The 18,549-nt window shown below is 49.4% G+C and overlaps 1 protein-coding gene across 14 annotated transcripts in view; it reads left to right on the forward strand.

Annotated features, from left to right (window-relative positions):
• Window positions 1–12,038, forward strand: part of EHMT1 (euchromatic histone lysine methyltransferase 1) — a 123,422-nt gene extending 111,384 nt beyond the window's left edge. For all 14 annotated transcript variants that reach the window (XM_074891077.1, XM_074891082.1, XM_074891084.1 and 11 more), the window contains 4 exons: window positions 2,239–2,325; window positions 6,761–6,839; window positions 9,693–9,868; window positions 10,153–12,038. In XM_074891077.1, coding sequence (XP_074747178.1) covers window positions 2,239–2,325; window positions 6,761–6,839; window positions 9,693–9,868; window positions 10,153–10,336 — 526 coding nt within the window. In that variant the 3' untranslated portion in view covers window positions 10,337–12,038. The remainder of the gene's footprint in view (window positions 1–2,238; window positions 2,326–6,760; window positions 6,840–9,692; window positions 9,869–10,152) is intronic.
• The last annotated feature ends 6,511 nt before the right edge of the window (window positions 12,039–18,549 follow it).

The raw sequence follows: 18,549 nt of genomic DNA on the forward strand, positions 1-18,549 counted from the left end.
AGGATCCAAATGCAGCTTATCTTGGCAAGACCAACACCGAACTCATGAGCTTTCTGCCTCTCTAGTTTTAGCTCACCCATAAACCCACAAAAACCCAGGAATTCCTGAGATGAGACAGAAGTTGAGGCAGGTGCTGCTGCAGAGTGGTGGGATGCAAGTGGGTTCCTGTGTGCTGCTGGTGGGAATGAAGCAGCAGTGGGTTGATGAGCAAAATTAATATTTGCACCCTGCCCCCGTTGCCATCACATGGGAACTGCGGCGTTCTTTCATCAGCTCGACCATAAAACATATAAATGGTTTGGGGGTTTGCATGAACAGCCTATATGTAACTTCTGAGGTGGAGATCTGTGAAGAAAATAACAGCAACAGAAACTGCAAAGCCTTAATTTAGAAGATCTTGTAAGTTAGCAGTCTATATTGGAAATATAGGCCAGCATGCCCAGACTTATTTCCAACTTATTGGCATGAGGCCCCCTGAATTGGATACCTGAATACCTGTCGGCCTCGGTGCTGCAGATTAGGCTGTCAGGATTTTGGTGCCAGCCTAAAAATGTAAATGTCTTGTTTTGGACCTCTGCTATGGAGAAGTTTGCTGCTGCACTGAGTTCAAAGGAATCCCACTGGAAAAAAGACTTTTGCAAATTTTTTGTAGTACTGACAAAACTTTTTTTGCAAGCTTTGTAGTTTCAGTGACATTTTCAATGTTAAAAATAAGTAAGGAAAAAGCTCGATGCGTTTCCACAGAACTTTACCTCTCTCTGGTTTTCGCTGCCAAGCTCCAGAGCTCCGGTGTCTATGTGGGTGTTTATTTAGGAGCTGTTGCTTTTGCATTTTTGCCTTGCTAAAGTGGTTTTCTGGGAGACTGGAAGGGTTGGAAACCCAGTCATGAGTTTGGGAGAGCAGCTTTGTTGGGAAGCTGGCGGTAAGGTCGGGTGCTTGGTAGAGCTGTGCACGAGGCCCCTGGGGAGGTGGTGGAGGAAACCTCCTGCATTTGGGCTGCAGTGTGACACATGGGTGCTCCCCCTCCACTTTTGCTGCTTCCTTTATCAGATTTGCTCCAAATTAACTCCGCTCGGCAGCGCATACATTTCCATCTGGCAGGCTGACCCACCTCAGCTGGGAAGCTGAGATCGGAGCCTAAACCTGAGCTTGGCTCTCTGCTCTGCTGTGATGGACAAGGCAAAACATGGGGGAGCTTCCTCCAGCCTGAAATACAGTGTTATAACCAGTTTCTCTAAGAGTGATCGTTCTCATGAAGTCATGTTTAACCCTGGTGAAGGCTCCAGGGGCTGTGAGCAAACATGAGAATATGCTCAGCCCCTGGTTTGAGCTGACAGTGCAAGGAGGGAATGGGTGGGGGAAGAGGAGAGAAGTACTGGAAAAAGCAACAGGGTGAAGTTAAGGTGAGCATCGGATTTCTCTTTATTCCGATAACAGCATTGCTGAGAGTGGGTTTTGGTTCCCTCAGGGACAGAGCAAACCTTCCCTAGCCCTGGAGACTGTTCATCCTGCACTTAACTCAAGTTCTGGCTGAGCAGGAGGCAGAATGACTTACAGGATTGTTTCTCTGCCTATAAACTCCATCAGTAAAATTCCACAGAGCAGCTATTACACCAAGAAGTTTCAAGTTGCAGCGTTTCTTCCTTGTCTTTCAGCCAGGGAGCTGGATATGATGGAGTTGCTAAATGCACTGGCCTCAGCAGAGGGCAGAGGGATCGGAGCACTTAGCTCAAGGTGTTCTTCATTCACCGTAAACTCCCTGCCTCCCCCCTGCAGCACCCCTCCCTGCAGAGCTACACCTTCCAGCTTCCCTGCCTTCCCCTGAGCGCTGGGTGTGTGCATGGAAGGGAAAGGAAATGCTGCTGGTGGGATACTGGTGTCCCACGTGTAAATCCATGGCATAACCACACAGAGCATCCAGTCCCATACCCACTTCCCCAGTCCCTAGGTGTGCACCTTGCAAGGTGCTGCTGGGCAGGGAGAAGGGGTTGGTGGGTGCCTGTCCCTTGTCCCCAGGCAGTTTCCATCCGAGCACCTGCCCACGTGCTCAGAGCAGCCGTGGGAGTGGAGCGTACCCACAGCGGTGCCAGCGTGAGAACTGGGGGGGTTGAATGTTGAAATCATCTTTGAGTTTGTGGTGGTGGAAGGTTGCTGGATATTTTGCTTATCTCTCTATGAAAATTTGTTGTTTTTCTGTGGAGTGCTGCCACTAACATGGCTTCATTTCCTCTTTTCCAGGACTCGATTGCAGCTTTATCGGACACAAAAGATGGGCTGGGGTGTGCGAACGATGCAAGACATTCCACTGGGAACCTTTGTGTGCGAGTAAGTTGTTCAGCTTTCATTAGCTCATGCAAACCCATCGCTTCCCAAGGGCCGGGATGGTTTGCTCCTCTCTAAGGAGAGGTTTTTACAGAAATATAAGTGACATCCAGCCGAGCTGCTTGCCCTCAGTCAGAGGTTTCCTAACTCCATTTCCTGCTGTTTGTCCTTTCCCTCATAGCATGGAGCTTTCTCCACCCCTCTCCGTCTTGCTGGTTTCTGTTCTCAGCTCTCTTACCCCTCTGATACACAAGTGATGGGGGAAAAACACATTTGGGTTGTGCTGCAAATGTGCTCAACTCACGTGTTCACTGTGGATATGGGACACTTAAGGCCAAGGCAATTTGAAACAACTTTTTTATATGCGATCTTTTTCTGTTTCAGTACTGACTTCTCAAGAGGTTTTCCAGTGTCAGAGCTCTCTGGCTTTAGTCTGATTCAGCAAAACAGTGAAGCACTTGGCGTTAAGCACATGTTTCAGCCCTGATTCGATAAAGTACTCGAGAACAAAAATGTTCAGATTTATGGCAAGTGAAAAAACTGCCATTGGACCCCACAGTTTTTAGGCTTTAAAGTGGTATATGTACTTTATTAAATATTTTGGAAAGTGTTTTCTTCATTGCAATACCACAGTGAGTGAAGACCTTCTAAATAAGGCTGGACTTGTGCCCTTCATGAAAATAGGTGCTGGAGTTTTTTAGAACCAGTTATTGATGTTTTATAGAATTGGGGCAGGGGATTAAGTAAAATTATTGCAGAATTAAAAAAAAATAATAAAGGAAGAGAAAAATCTGCAGTGAATTGGCCAAGTATTTCTTCCATGTTAGGAGCTGGCAAATGATAACATGTTTTTTTCAGAGGTAAAGGTTGAAACTGCTATTTGTGGGGAGTGGCTCAAGTCTGTCTGCAGGAGGGGCTTCCGGTTAAGTACCAAAGGTCTTGGTGTCCTGGTTCAGGATCCAGAGATGAGCCAGAGCCTGCGAGCAAACGGCTCCCAAACAAAAAAGGCACCAATTTAACCAAATCCTAATGGAATGCTAATACACGAGAGGAATGAGCAGTGGTGAACAGGCAGCCCAAGGAAACGGCGGCCCTGCGCGACAGCGTAATTAACACACAGGCACATCGTGCAGCCCTTCAGAGCTGATGGGGTTCAGATACCACAACCACACTAACTCTTCCCTCCACCCTTGCCAGGAGCTGCTGACACTGTTTCAGTGATAGGCGCTATCTTCTTCATTATCTAAATGAGCTGCATACTAAAAATTTGAGCTAATTTATGTCTTGCCCATGCATGTTCCTCCTTGTCCCCATCACTCTCTCACACACACATGTTATTTACTCAGCTCACCAGCTCCAGCCCTTCTCTCCTCCTCTAGCCAGCTGCACTGCTGTCCTTCCTGTGAGTCTTTACATGCAACCTATAGACTTGTTTTCTTCCTTTCCTCCTCTCTGGCAAAGAAGCCCCTGTGCTGGCAGTGCTCGGGGGCTGCTTGCACACAGCAGCTCCAAGGATTGGCTCTTGTGGGAGAGCATTTTGCATTAAACGTCTGGATTAGAGCCCTGAGCGGGTAGTCGCTTTGTACGGGGGTTATTAGTCTGCTTTGGAAGGATGATAATTGTCTTGGTGTAAGGATGACTTCTGTTCTATAATTTTTCACATATACCTGCGTGGGGGGCAAATCTGGAGTAGTTCTCACAACGCTTTTATTTTGCAAAACTCTTCTGGTCCTGACTGTTTCTGTGTGTAAATGCCTTTCTTACACACATACTGCTTTTCGGCCTGCTCCATACTTCAGATACCTTTCAACTTCTCTCTGTAATCACTCCAAAAATGGTTTCCCTTTCTGTTTCTGCTTGCAGGCTGTCCCTCTGGCAGCCCGCAGCAGCTTCTGCAGGGAGCGTTTAGCAGCACTTGGAGCAGTTTGGCAGCTGGGAGCGAGGCTTGGCCAGCGCGGTGGCCAGCCAGCCCTCCCACTGTCATCGCCAAGATTCCCCAGACCCTTCAGCTGCTCCAGAGCCTCCAACTAACGGCCTCCAGTACCTTCAGCGTGGTCCTGGAAGCATCAACTTAGCGAGGAAAGATGCAGCAGTGTCATCCTCCCTGCCCCGCTGGGCTCCTATGGAGTTTTTAGGCTCTTCTGCTGGCAGATGCTCAGGAGCCGTGCTCGTGTGCAGGTTTCTGCCTGGACTCCAAATTTGTCACTGCTTAGAAGTGGCTGTTGCTCACCCTGTCCTGCCGTTGCTGTGGGTTGTTCTGAATCTGCTCTGTTCATGGTTGGTTGGTAGATGGTGTAGCTGCTCATTCTGGAAGTGGCGCAGCTGGTTAAGGGCTTTTGTTGGAGAGGCTCTGAATTAGTGGGATGCAGAAACCAGAGGTTTGTGAGGATCTGCTCTGTTCCTTTCACTGCACGTCCATTATGTGGTTTTCAGATATTTCGTTTCTGTACAAAACAGTGATGTTCTAATAAGATACCATCTGCATCGAGCCAGGTATTTTAGCCACACCTTCACCCAGAGAAGCCCCAGGCATCCTGTCTCTCACACTCTGTAGAAGACACTGGAGCCTGTGCTAGGGACTTCTTGTTGCTCTTGATTTTTGCATGGAGTGTGCTCTGATCTTGCAGTGATGAGTGGCAGTGTAAAGCTCTGAGGTGTAGTTACTTGCCATCAGCATGCTGAGAAGAAAGATGCTGGCTTGACTTTGGGAGTTCTTAAATGAAGGGGCTGATGCTCCTGCTCTTTTTTGGGTAGGAACTCCTCTTGCACATCCTTCCATAACTTTGGACGTTAGAAGTTAGGGAACCATTTGTATCTTTAAGCAGTCCTGGAGAGGAAATGAGTTACAGGAATAGTCTTTAAAGGAACATCAAACCAACAATTTTTAATTAGATTGTGTTTTCTTGTTTCACTGAGTTGTAAACCTGAAGTGGCTGTCCCTGAGCAGAGTGCCTCTCTGTGCAGCATTATTCAGCTTTTTCTCAGCTTCTGCTGACTACCGTGCCATGCTACAGCAATTTCTCTCCCTTTCTGGCCATCATCTTCCTATTGCTTTAGGTCACCAACGAGCGTGTGATTTCCAGTAATGCCGCAGCCTTATGGGAGCACGTAATAAATAACAAGATGCAGTGGGGGCAAACAGGAAGATCACACGCGGCGGCAGCCTCCTGCTCTGGCAGCTCGACTTGGCCAGATCGCTCAGATTTGGGAACTGCAGCCAAACGATCCCTTGTCACGGAGCACGTGGGTTCTCTCCAGGTTAATGTTTCGTGGCTCTCCTCTTCCCCAGCCCTGGAGTTAAATGCTGCCTTGAGCCACCGGGGGAGATGGGTACGGTTGGTTAACACTTCAGAAATGCCTTGAGAGCTGCAGAGGAATGATGTGATTATGGCTGCTGATCATGGAAGTCTCTGTTGATGCTGCGAAGAATATTTATTCATATTGTGAATTCCTTGCTTATAATTAATTAGTATTGCAGGCCGGGAAGACCTACATACCAGAATCTACTGTGCTGTTGTTGCTTTCTCATATCCTCCCTCTGGCTCAGTTCCTTTCCTGTTGTGTCTCTTCCTTTGATTGCAAGCAGGGCAGGGCAGGAAATGTTGAACCTTGACAGTCCAAAACTGTCTAAGATGGAGACAGGGAGACAAATGTGGGGACGCCAGTGCAGTGGGGACTCCTGCAACAAGGGGGTTTGCATCAAAACCAGCATCTGTCTGGGTGTGAGAGGTGGTGTGTGTGTTTAGTCCTTCTCAGCAAGCCGGGCCGAGCAGCACGTGGTTTGCAGTGCTTGGAGGACCTGGTTGTAATCTGCCTTGCACCTGGTTTTGCAACAAGGTGGTTGTTACTGGGATCGCAGCTCTACTTTGAGGGGGATTGCGAAAGAAGCCTAGATCCTTCCAGGGATCCTGCCAGGTTAGGTTAGACCTAAAACTTTTAAAACAAAACTTTTTAAGGTAGGTAGTTTATCTAATCAGTCAAAATACCCTGGAAAATACAGGAAGGACAGACACAAACATTTTGCTTTCGGATGTAAACAGCACAAGCACTGCAGTGGTGCTAGGAGAGCCAGGGCGTGAGTCTGACTGTGAACATAAGGAGAATTGGATTAATGTGTTGATCTTGGCCAACAAAGAGATTTGCAAAAGGAAGCATAGTCCTCAGGAAGAAGTGAATTTTGTTGAAAGTAAGACTCCATTTTTAATATTAAAAGTGTAGCCCTGAAAAGACGGAGTTTGGAGCCAGATTTTAGCTGCTGTAAGCTGGCAAAGCTCGGTTTGTCTGGGTGGCTCTGAGATGACCTGCACTGCTCAGGCTGTGGGTTGCCATCAGTGGCTGGGCTGTATCCCTTTCTTTCCCTTTTCCCAGAAAGAGATGTTTAAACCCAAGCTTGCGATTGCACGAGCATCTTATTTCTGCCTTTCCTGTTTGTCCCCAGGTACGTTGGTGAGCTGATATCCGATTCCGAGGCAGACGTCCGTGAAGAAGACTCCTACCTCTTCGACCTTGACAACAAGGTACTGTATCTGAAGGTGTCTGATGAGATAAACCCAAGGTCTTGCCTCTGCAAAAGAGCAAAGAGAATGTTTGTCTCCATCTTGATGTACAGCACGATCTGAAAGCCTGCAAAGAGGAGAGCTACACCCTCGCTGCATTTTAGTCAAAATACAGAGCAGTTGAGGTAAGGCTTAGGGCATGTTAAAATGGTAACAGAGCCCAGCAGCGCTGGGGCACTGCGGTACGTGCTGCCCACACCAGTTTTGATGCAAGATGCTTTTCTGTCAAAACCATTTGGGCATCCTGAGTTCAGTTGTTCAGTTTTTGATACTCAAGTGTGTACATGCACGCTTGCAGCTGTGTTGACTGGCAGCTCCGTAAGTTTTTCATAAAAAGATGAGCTGGAATACTGAAAAAAAAAAAAAGTTCACTTATAAAGGGATCCATCAGATACCGTGGCAGGTACTTGAGGCTTGTTCTGCTGGTAGTTATCCTGCACTGCTCTGTGGAGGGTTTTCTCAGAGCAGAGATCTTGCTTTGAAAAGTGTGATCTAAGGCTTTTAAGCAAGACCATCCCTTCAGACTTCCCTTGGGAAAGGAGAAGAGGAGAAAGGTGAGCTGAGGACTCAGAGGAGTGGGGTGGCTTCCAAGGAAGGCTGTAAAACAGGCTCTGTCTTGTTTCTATCATCACCTAGTGACAAAGGAGCTTTGCTTTATTTTTTTGCCTTTTTTATTTTTTAAAGTGACACACATTCAACAACTGAAAAAAGATAAGTAACGAGTCTTGTAGTCAGTCTGAAAACAGTGGGGTCAGACCGTAATTAAGAAGTTGAAAAGCAGCAGGGACTTCAGCTTGGTTTGTGCATTTATGAGCAAGAGCCTACCTGGGCCTTGCCTTGCCTTTAGGTTAGCCCCTGGCCAGCTGCCTTGAGGCTCTTGTGAAGCCTTCGGTGAAGCAAGGAGGGAGACCTAAATACAGGCATAAGCATCATCTTTTTTTGGGGGTATCTTCAAAGTGGAGCATCTGTAGAAAACCAGGCACCAAGTCATGGAGTGATCATTAGAAGCAGCCTGTTGGGCTGGGTGGAGGAGGGCAGGGCAGAGCCAGCTGGGTCCTGTGGCCTCCTGAGAGATGGGAAATCACTAAGGGTGGAAACCCCAACCCTGGGAGGGGCAGCCCTGGGGTCCTGGTGTGTCTCGGAGGAGTGGCCTGAATGGGCTTGTGCTGTAGCAAGAGTGGTTGGGTCGTCATTTCTGTGGTCCCTGTTCCTTGAGTTGTCCCTCCAGGCCGGGTGCGTGGTGAGTCGCTCCGTGTGCCAGGTCCTGCCGGCACATCCCATTCCACGTCTGAAAGAGGGCAAACATCAGAGCCAAAACCTACTGCCGTTGCTGGGTTCCTGGGAGGAAGACATAGCACAACAGATGCTCCCTGAGCTTCCACTGGTTAAAGAGATGGTTTTCTTGTCTCTGTACTAGAGAGATGGAAAAAAACATGCTATTTCTGGGAAAGACGGAGTTGAGTTCTAGCTGCTGTGGTTGCTTTCTGTTCGCGTTAAGCCGCCCCTTTCCCACGCGCAGGCTCATCCTCTGCAGTCCTTGCTCACACGCTTGGCCCTGCCGCGAGGAGAGGCGGCGGCCGGGGCTGCACGCTGCCGCATCCCGGTGACCCCAGCCTGCCTGCAGGCCAGAAGGGCTTCCTCCGGGCACCCTCCCTTCCGAGAAACCCCAGTGCCTTCCCACTCTTGAGAGGGAGACTCATCACACCCCAGAGCAGGTTCACGGTTTCTCCTTTTCCTCTCTGGTTGCCACTGTGTGACTTAGTTCCCAATACCCTCGCAGAAAGGTGGGTAGCAGTTTGCTTTGTGGCTTGTCCGCCTCGGTAGCTTTGCAGTGAGGACGCTGCCTGTGTTGGTCAAGGCAGCAGGCTCCTTTCTTGAAAATGTGTTCATCTTGACTTGCGTGGTGGAGAGCTCAGATCCTTCCAGATGGTCACTAGACATTCTAGTGGGTGATGTTGTCCTCACCAACCATGGCATTTCCATGGATGAAAGTGAGGGGGTGATGAGAATTACAATTGAAATTAGAGCTTGTAACACCGTGTGATAAGGGACCATGTGGGGTGACACCTCCCCCAGTCGTTAGGACATCTTCCCTGGGCTCCTGCACCAGTTGGGTGGCGTGATCTGGCACAGCTCATCCATTAACGATTGCAAGGTGCTTGCCCAAAAGGGAGTTTGAGCACCGCTAATGGATCCTTTTGCTTTTGGCCTCTTTGCAACTGAAATTAGCTTCTGTAATTAAAGTCTCTGCTTTGCACAGTCATTCTCTGCTGGAATAAAAAAGCCCTGAGGGGGGTTCTTTTATTTTCAAGGAAAACAAAATATTACTGCTCTCTGGGCTCTCTGGAAAGGGGATTTCTGTCTTCTCACTTTCACTTTTCTCTGCAAAAACCTGTGTTTTCTCGAGGCTCCGGCTTTGTGTTTCCTAGCTGTCATGTTCAATTAGAAGACAGAACAGACGCCTGTTCCTCTATCCAGTGGCTTTGGTGTCTGCACCAAACATCAATCCCACTATGTCAAACTGGTGCTTTAGCAGAGCAGGGCTGGGGTGAGCTGCTGTGCCAGCCAGTGCAGGGGCATTTTACAAGGTCTTTGGGCTTGTGCCATGCAGAAAACTCTATTTTCAGGGTAAAGTGTGTGTGTTTAGCTCTTTTAAACCCACAGTGGGTGTCCTGCCCGCTGGTGGTTGTTCTTGAAGCTCTCTAGAGTATTAGTGGAATGACCAATAGTCTGGTCATTTGTTTTATTTAAAAGTAGCGGTAATAATACAGAACCCAACCTCATCTAATGAACGATGCAACGTTTCTCTTCTAGGATGGAGAGGTGTACTGCATAGATGCCCGTTTCTATGGCAACATCAGCCGCTTTATAAACCACCTCTGTGAGCCAAACCTCATCCCGGTGCGAGTCTTCATGTCGCATCAGGACCTCCGCTTTCCCAGGATCGCCTTCTTCAGCACAAGGCATATAGAAGCCGGAGAAGAAATCGGGTAGGTGCTGTCCCCGGGGCTGCCCTTCCTGCGGGGAGCCACCGCCTCGCTTGGGGAAGGGGTGTGCAGAGCGAAGCTCTGCTGCTCCTGAGCTGCTTCACTCCGTCCCTTTGCTCCCCGGGCCACGTCCCCAGAGTCCCCTGGGGATCCCCCAAGCACACTCCATCCCCTGAAGCTTTGCAAAAACCCAAAGCGTGGCAGCACGGAGGGTTGCTGACCCTGGGCATCTTGCTCTGTGCGGTTCTGCTTTGCGGGTGACCCTGTCTCTTGTCTCTCTCTTGCAGTTTTGACTACGGAGACAGGTTCTGGGACATCAAAGGCAAATATTTCAGCTGTCAGTGTGGTTCACCCAAGTGCAAACACTCGAGCTCAGCGCTGGCCCAGCGGCAGGCGAGCACCTCGTCCCAGGACACGCAGGAAAACGGGCTCCCTGACACCAGCTCTGCCACGGCAGCCGGCCCCTTTTGAGGCTCCGCTCCCCAGAGACTGACTTGTTTTAACCCTATAGATTCACATACTGTCTGAATTTCCATTTAAAGAGAAAAAAAATCTGAAAAACAAACAAAAAAAAAAAACCCGCTCAAGGAAAGCCAAGGGTTCGTGACACTTAGGGCTGTGCCACCGACTGTTACTTGAGGAATAAGTAAAAGCAAATCCCACCTCCGTGATGTTGTTCTCCCCTCCCTGGTCCTGGAAAGCTGCTGGTTTTCACAGTTGCGTGTGGAGGGGTGGCTGTTGCGTTTTTTTTCCATGCGAGCTGTCCTGGCCTCCGTCTCTTAATGTGCTAAGTGTTGTCAGAGCCAAGGGAGAGCCGCCCGTCCTCCGACTATTGTTAATTGAATGGATCGCTCATGCCAAGTCATCTCCAGTTCACTTGTAATAAACTTTGAATACTTGATGGGACTTTCTTTTTAAAAGCTGGGGGGAGCGGGGAGGGAGGGGGAGGTGCTGGCGTTTGAGTTTGCTTGGCACAGCCCCGGGGCAGGTTCTGCTGGTTGGTTTTTGTTGGTTTGTTTGGTTTTTTGGTTGTGTTTTTTTTTTTTTTTTTTTAAATCATTACTTTCTCCCACATCTCGCAGGACGTTGCGGTGGGGCCTTTCCCTAGGAGCTAGAGGGCATTTCTAACAAATACCCTCCTTGTTACCAAATCCACTGGCTTTTTTCTCTTCCGATGAGAAGAAACCCACAGTCCTTACAATCCCTTTGGTCCCTGGCTCTCTCCTGAGCTGACCAGAGACGCTTCCCCTAAGACCCCGCTCCCTCCCGGGCTTTCTCCGTTACAAACCAGCTCTCGTCTGCGCCGCTCGGCCGTGTTACTGTCTCAGTGTTCGGTTCGTCCGTGGAAGGATTTCCCTCACCCCGTCGCATTAGCGGTCTTAGAGAGGGAAGGTTGAAGGGGATTGTACAAGACACTAACTTCTTAAGAAAATCATTTTTTTCTTTTTTTAAAAATAAAGTGAATGATATATATATTATAGAGAACCTCAACTTGCGTCTGCCAGCTGGGGCGAACAGCAGACAGGACATGTCACGGCGAGAAGATCCCAGATGCCACCAGCTCGTCTGTTCCCATCACTTTTCTCAACGCTGGGCACCTTCGATTAATTTTTAAGCTACACGCTATGAGGTTTCAATAAACTGATTTATTTTTTACCATTACTGAAACATTGGGGACTAGCATTAAAAAGAAAAAAAAAAAAAAAACCACAAAAAAACAAAAAAAGGCAAAACGACAACAAAAAGAAACCACAAAACAAAACGGTGCTGATTCTGGTGTGATTTTTGCTCACCACGTGAATATAAACTATCAATTGTATAAAAAGAACAAAGTGATTTTAGTATAAAAATGCAGGAAAAAAACAAAACTTTTTTTAAATTGTTAGTATTGTAGTGTGAATAAATTCGCCATCACCTTTTGTGTGGTGGCTGGGCAGGTCATTATCTTAATTTTTTTTTTTTGCATATATCTTTAAATACTGTAATTAGTGCAGTAACAGTTTTTTTTGTTCATCTCTTCTAGAACATTCATAATGCCGTCATGTTTATTATTATTATTTTTTTTCTGTTAATGTTTTTGACAGTTTTAAAGGAGCAGTCTTTTGGCTCTGATCATTTTCTTGTTCTGTTTTCAATGAAATCAATAAAAAAAGAAAAAAAAAGTGCTTTAAAAGGAGTTTGGCCTTTTTGTCTGCCGTGCTGGTAGGGATGGCACCGTGTGGGGCTGGAGCGGAGGGGACTGGCGCTGAGACCTCTCATCATTGGGTTTAAAAGGAAAATTAGGAAAGCAAAAAAAAAAAAAAAACTGATTTGGGGAGGAGGGTTTGGATTTGGTTTTAAATTTTGTATAATCCCTCAGGGTTAAAGGCATCCGACTGGGGAGCCTGGACTCACTGTGGGCTGGGCGGTGCTGGTACCCACCTCTGTGCAGAGCTCGGTGTAGGCTTTGAGGGACCTGTGATGCTTCCCCATCACCTGCATGGAGACAATTAAATAAAATTAAATAAAAAAGGCCAAGGAAAGAGGTGAGGGGGAGAATCTCCTACTTGCGAGCAAACCCCAGGGACATTTCCTATCACAGGAGGAGGCAGCGGGGAGGAACCGCAGGGCTCTGCGGGTTTTTGGCTGGGCCAGCAGCACTGACGGGCAGGGGCTGGGTTTGGGGGTGCTGTGGGGGGCATGTCCCGGGGCAGTGGTGCTGGGCGCTCCCCCTGGGGTGCCAGGCGCGGGTGGGGGCTGCTGAGGCGGCGTGACTAAGCACAGCCACCGCGCACCCTCGCCCTCAACCTGCGTCGGGAAAATAAGCAACTCTCTGAGTCACTGCCAGTCAATAGCTCATAAAAATATTCATAAATGGTAGGAAAAGCCCGGCCCGATGCCAGCCAGGGATGGGAGAAGCAGGGAGGGCTTTGGCCGTGGCCTCGCACGCTCGCCCACCTCTCACCCACTGGGCAGGAGCCTTCATCACCTGCAGAGCCCTGGAGATGCCCTCACCATCCTCACTCACAAGTCAGGTGGCTCGAGGGCAGTTGGTCAATAAAATCCGATGGCTTTAGATTGGGTTCGTTCGATGAGAAATGGTGGGGTTTGCCACTGGAATTGCAAAGGGTCCCGTTAGGAACAGCCAGAGCTGTTGGGGAAAGCGAGCAGGACCCCTGACGACACCCACGTGCCCTCACATGTCAAGGCCATTTAACTACAGGCTAGTGTTAATTATAATAATACATTCCAATATTGTATAATTAATCATTATCATGAAAATAATATGCTTTAATTGAAGGAAAGAAGTGAAAAACGCCCAGAGAAATCTAATCTCTGAATGTAACTTCCCCCAAATCATTTATTTTCCTGAGGTTGAGGGTGGGAAACACACATGTTTTCGGTGGTGGGTGGGGTCGCACGATGCTGGTTTTGGGTGCAGAGAGGATTTGAGCCCGGCGGAGACGGGTGGAGGCTGAACCCCGCTGGCTTACACATAATCACAAATAACCCCCAGCACCATCGAGTGATGTTTTTGCTTTTCTGTGCAAATAACTGCAAATTAAATAGGCACATTTAAGGCCCCACCACATTTCCACAGGTAAGGAAGAGCCGGAGAAGGGCTGTCCATTTTAACAGGCATTTCTGCAACGCCAGCGGGCCCCGCTCGGCAGCTGCTCCAGGGATGCAGGGACGAGAAAGGGGTCGGGATACGGAGGCAAAGCCTCCTTGGCCACTCTGCTGACTCCACTTGACTGGGGGCAGTGGCTTGTTGAGATGTTTCGTTCAAAGGATGCAGCAATTTTAATGTGAACATTTTCCCTGAAGCTACGCTGCTCTGTCACCTACTGATGGCTCCTTCTGAACCGCTGGTGCTCAGCCTTCACTGTGCACACCCTGGGCTGCCCGAGGAGGTGTCTGTAGCTCTGATTTTGCTTTTGTTTAAGAGAGAGCTTTCTTTTCTTTTAATGCAGCAAGAGCATCTGCTCTGGGCTTTGCTCTCAAGCAGCTGGTAGTCACTTTGCTCATGGCAGTTACCGGCATGGGAGGATTCCTTTCCCTTTTCACCCGCCGCCAAGCGAGACACGAGGCCTCGCAACCGCCCTGTGTGGGGCTGGGAGCCTCCCCTCAGCTCTGCTGAAAGCGCAAAGAATCCTTCAATCATTCATTTGCCTTTTCCTGGGGGTTTTGGCATTCTCCTTGCAATGCTTTGGGATGTCCCCACAGTTGCGCAGCTGCCCCAGACTGGGTGGGAGCAGGATCGGGGCTGGATGCTGGATTTGGGGGCTGAGCTCAGGTGGGGCGTGGGGCTGAGCTGTGGGGGGCTCTTGTGCATCCCGCAGCATCCCCCCCTTGCCACAGGGCTAGGAGGGGGGTAACGGGGCAAACCCCCTGATTTCACAGAGCTGGAGGAGATGCTGCTCTCCTTCCACGTGTGGAACATCCCTGCTCCCCTTCTTCTTCCCACTGGCCCTCCCCCAGTGAAGGCTGGGGACCCCCAGGCCAAGGTGGGTGTGTGCAGTGGGTCTGCACCGAGCTGGGCTCTGCAGGACAGGGTGCAACAGCCCTTTTTGGGGTCCAACAGCCCTTTTTGGGGTCCTGCACCACACTCACAACTCAGCGCACGTCGGGGGATGCCCTAATTCACTACGGGAGTGGGGCCAGGCCATTCGGGGTGCCTTGTTGGGGAGCTGGGCCATGGCACTGAGCTAAATGCTCACCTCCCTCCTGCACCCTGCTCCTGGTGGGCATCAGCCCCCCTATAGCTATGGGGGAGCATGTTACAGGGGTTGGTCACCTGCTCTGGGGCCAGTGGATGAGACGTGGATGGATCAAATCCAGCTGCACGGGATCACATGGCATTTCCCTCTGCAAACGCTCTGCACACCGAGCAGGTCGTGGAGCTGGGGAGCTTGTGCTGGCTCCTCTCTTGGGGGCTGCTGGGGCACAGGGGTGTTAGAAAGGCACCTGAAAGGCAGCAGCCAGCTCCCTGCAGCTGAACTGGCCCAGAGAAGCCACAAAACTATCCTGAAATACTGGAGCTGATCCGGCTTCTCCTCTTTATAGAGTCCTTCTCTCCCTTCATCCCACAGCACTGACCTCCCTCACTGAGGAGATGTGGGTGAGGGCGATGGTTATCCTGCAGCCTGAGATTGGCAGGTAAGAGTTATAAAAATCTCTATAAATGTACAATTTCACCCCATGTCTCATTCCTGAGCCTTTGCCAGAGCTGGAAGAAATATTAGTTTATCTTGCTGATAGCACAGAATATTCCCTCGTCTGCTGAAAGAGCTCCCTTATCGCCCTTTTAATTTCCTTTCTAGTGCTACGGGGCAGGATGAAAAGCTACGGGTGCTATCGCTGTTGGCAGGGAGAGGCCTTGATGTCCTGGCTGCTGGCTATGAGAGCCTCACACCAGGCTGAGGTTCAAGTTTAAAGTCTGTAGACAGGGTGGGAGCGATGAAGCAGGCGAGGGGAGAGGTGTTGATGCCAGGGGAGGTTGGGCTCAGCCCCTGCCCGTCTGTTCCCCAGACATTAGCACTGATGGACTAAATCCCCAGAAAAAGCAAATATTGCTTCAGGTTTCCTGCAAGCAGAGGTGTGATGCTGCCATTTTAATTGGGGGGGGAGGTTGAACAAGGTCAACCTCACCCCTGAGTTTTCCTGCTTGACTCTGCCTTTTAATTTCTGTTTAACCAATGCGAGAGTCATTAAAGAGGACCCAGTACCCGACCACTGTGATAAGCAACTGCGGGCGCTCCCACTTTGCTGGTGATGCTGGGTGGGTGACACAGGGGACGAGTCTTCCTGGATGTTCCTGTGGGCCGTGGGAGGTGGCAGCTCTGGGGACCGCGGTGCCAAGAGAAACCAAAGCCCCAGTCCCGTGCCGAGGAGCATGCGGTGCCGCCTGCTGCTCCTGCGCAGGATGCGGCTCAGCCCGAGACCCGGCCCCAGCTACCGAGGGCTTCGTGTGGAGCCTGGAGAGCCCCACTGCTCCCGGAGCTGGGGCAGAGCCCAACCCTTGGGCTCCCTCTGCTCTTACTGCCTCAGAGGGACCTCAGGAGCCCCTGCAGCAAGGAAATACCCCCGTGCCTGGAAAGTTTGTATCTATAATAACTAACTGCTGCCCAGCCCCTCTGGGATGGGTGGGGAAGTGCAAGGAAGGAAACTCAGGCAATGAAGTGTCTCAACCACGTTACACCCTGATCAGCACTAAAGAAGGTGGCTACGACAACACTTGGGGTTTGTCGAGCAGCTCTTCCCCATCCTTTCTCTTGGAGGTCTGAAAGGTTTGCAGGTACCTAAAATGAAGGCCCCTGACCTTGCCCTTGCCCTTACCCTCTCCCTAGGCCTGCTGGGAGCAGGGGGTTTATGCCCCAATGCTCTTAGTAATCCATCACACCTGATATTTGGCTGGGATTAAATTCATCATTATAGCAAACCTCTCCAGCTGACCTGGTAGGAGCAGGGCATCGGCACAGTAAGCCAAGACTTTGTTTAAATACTTGGAGCTCTGCTATCTAACAAGAATGACAAGAGATTACATTAGGAAAAGGGCTGGCTATTTTAAGAGGGATCCATTTGCCAACTTTCCTGGCTGCAGAAGTCTTTAATACTGCTGCAGGAATAGAAAGTGTTGGACACATATGGATTCTATGCACCCAGTTAACTACTGAGGGTGGGTTTGCAAAAGGCATAAAATGTCTCTAAGCCCAGGCAGAGCCAAGCGCATTTTGGGCTGAGTTAATTTTAAGGAGGTAGCTGGGGAACAGGGCATGGACAGGGAGCTGTGGGGACATCAAAGCATCTACAGATGCGTTTTGCGTTTGGGTTGTTTTACCCCTTCCCAAGGAAAGGGGGGAAAGGGTGTTACCAGCCAAACCTCTTTACAGGCAAATTAATTCCCACTCCACGCTGCTGCCACCCTTCCGGGGGATGCTTTAAAACACCAGTGTTGGGGAGCTGTGTGCTGGTGCCTGACTTGGGCTCTGCTGTATGAACGCAGGGTCAGTGGAATGCTCTGTAGTTAAATAAGCTGGAGCAGAGATAAGCTGAGGATCCGTGGTGTTGATAAGGTGGAAAATACAAAGATTTTGGGGCTAGAAGTCTTCTCTGCTGGGGGGTTGCTTACTGCATCGTGCTCATCCCTTGAGAGCCCAGAAAAGTGGTGTCTGGGTCCCACCACGTCCTCTGAAGGTAAAGCACCTGATTATCAAGAGTTTGCCCTGTCCTCTGAAGGAGCCTCCGCCTGTGTTTTCTGAGCGAGGTTGATTTAAATGGTGATGTATTTGTCTGTGATTTGAAATGAGCTTAAAAAAATCAGCAATCCTTGTTTGAAAAGCAGAACAACATGCAAGAAATCATTGAGGTTTTTCTTCCTTCTTTCAGAAAATATAGTGGCAATGAAGTTGCAGTGATGGGTAAATCGAAAAGCCTTCTGTGTGCTTCACTCATACTAGATAAAGTATAAAGCCCCACTGATGCAGGGCTCAGGGTGGGCAGAAAATATTCCACCTGAGCAACAGCAATTAGTGCGCTTGGCTTTGTCTTTGTTGTGCTCTGTAAATATAATTCTGAACAGCAGATAAGCTTTACCCAGACATAATAAGACAAATATCCTTTTCTTTGCCTCTGCTGGGAAGAGAATTTCTCTCTAGTCGTGCAGCTGTTGGAGGAAAATAGCTGGAATAAATTGCTTGGGAATTTGTGAACAGCAAACATGGCCTGCAACATTAACAAAATGACTGTATAAATGAGTAAAAAAGGATTGGGAAGAATATTCTCATTTATATCATGAACATCTCTTCAACACCGACTTGGTTTGGAAGAAGTTCAAGAACTTTTGTGGCATGAAAGCATTTTGTTTTGCTGACGATTGTCTGCGTTTTCCCTCCTGCTGTGGCAGAGAGCTACTTTTCTGCCCACGGTGCAAATCTCCTGGAGCAGCCGCAGCTCTTCTGGGAGAGTGGGTTGAGTTAGGTACCCGATGGGATGCTGGAGCTGCAAACCTCGGGGTGGAGAAAGAGCAGGAGTTGATGACTCAGTGGCCAGATACGTGATACTCAGCATCAGCACCCACATGTGCACAGGGACTGGAGCGGGGAAGTGCCAAGCTGCCAGCTGTTAAACGGGTTCAGGCAACTTTGTGCTGATGCACTTTGTGCCTAAGCTATCCCTGCATTCCATTTGGGTATAAATTCTCTTCTTGAAGTCAAAGGTTGCTAAACTGCTCAGCTATGAGACTTGAATGTGCCCTGCTCTGCCCCAGAGTTGGTTGCATGTGGTGGTGGATGAGCGATCCCCTGCCTTGCCTCTCACTCCCCCCACATGGAGGCTTTGTATGTTCTAAGGAGTTTGCACATTTTAAGCGGTGGCATGGATCCTCCTACCCGTACCTACGCAGTGCATCTTCTCAGTAGCTGGAAGATACCTCTGTGCCCCAGTTGCCCGTCAGTAAAATGGGAATAAAACTTCCCAGTGGATTGTGTGGTCCTCTGTGCTCCTCACTTGCCTGCGGGCATCTGAAAACCTCACCCCGAGTCATTAGCAATTAATGAGGGTGCTGCTGTGCTGGGTCCTGTACGTGCCTGTTAGAGGAGACCCTCCCGCTCTCATATGAAGACAAATAGAATAGAAATCCAGGGATTTGGGGCCAAACCTGTGAAGACGTTGGGGGAAATAAAGAGTCTGGTATAATATTGTTT

The sequence above is a fragment of the Strix uralensis genome, chromosome 21 (genome assembly GCF_047716275.1).
Source record: "Strix uralensis isolate ZFMK-TIS-50842 chromosome 21, bStrUra1, whole genome shotgun sequence".
In the NCBI taxonomy this organism is placed as follows: domain Eukaryota; kingdom Metazoa; phylum Chordata; class Aves; order Strigiformes; family Strigidae; genus Strix; species Strix uralensis.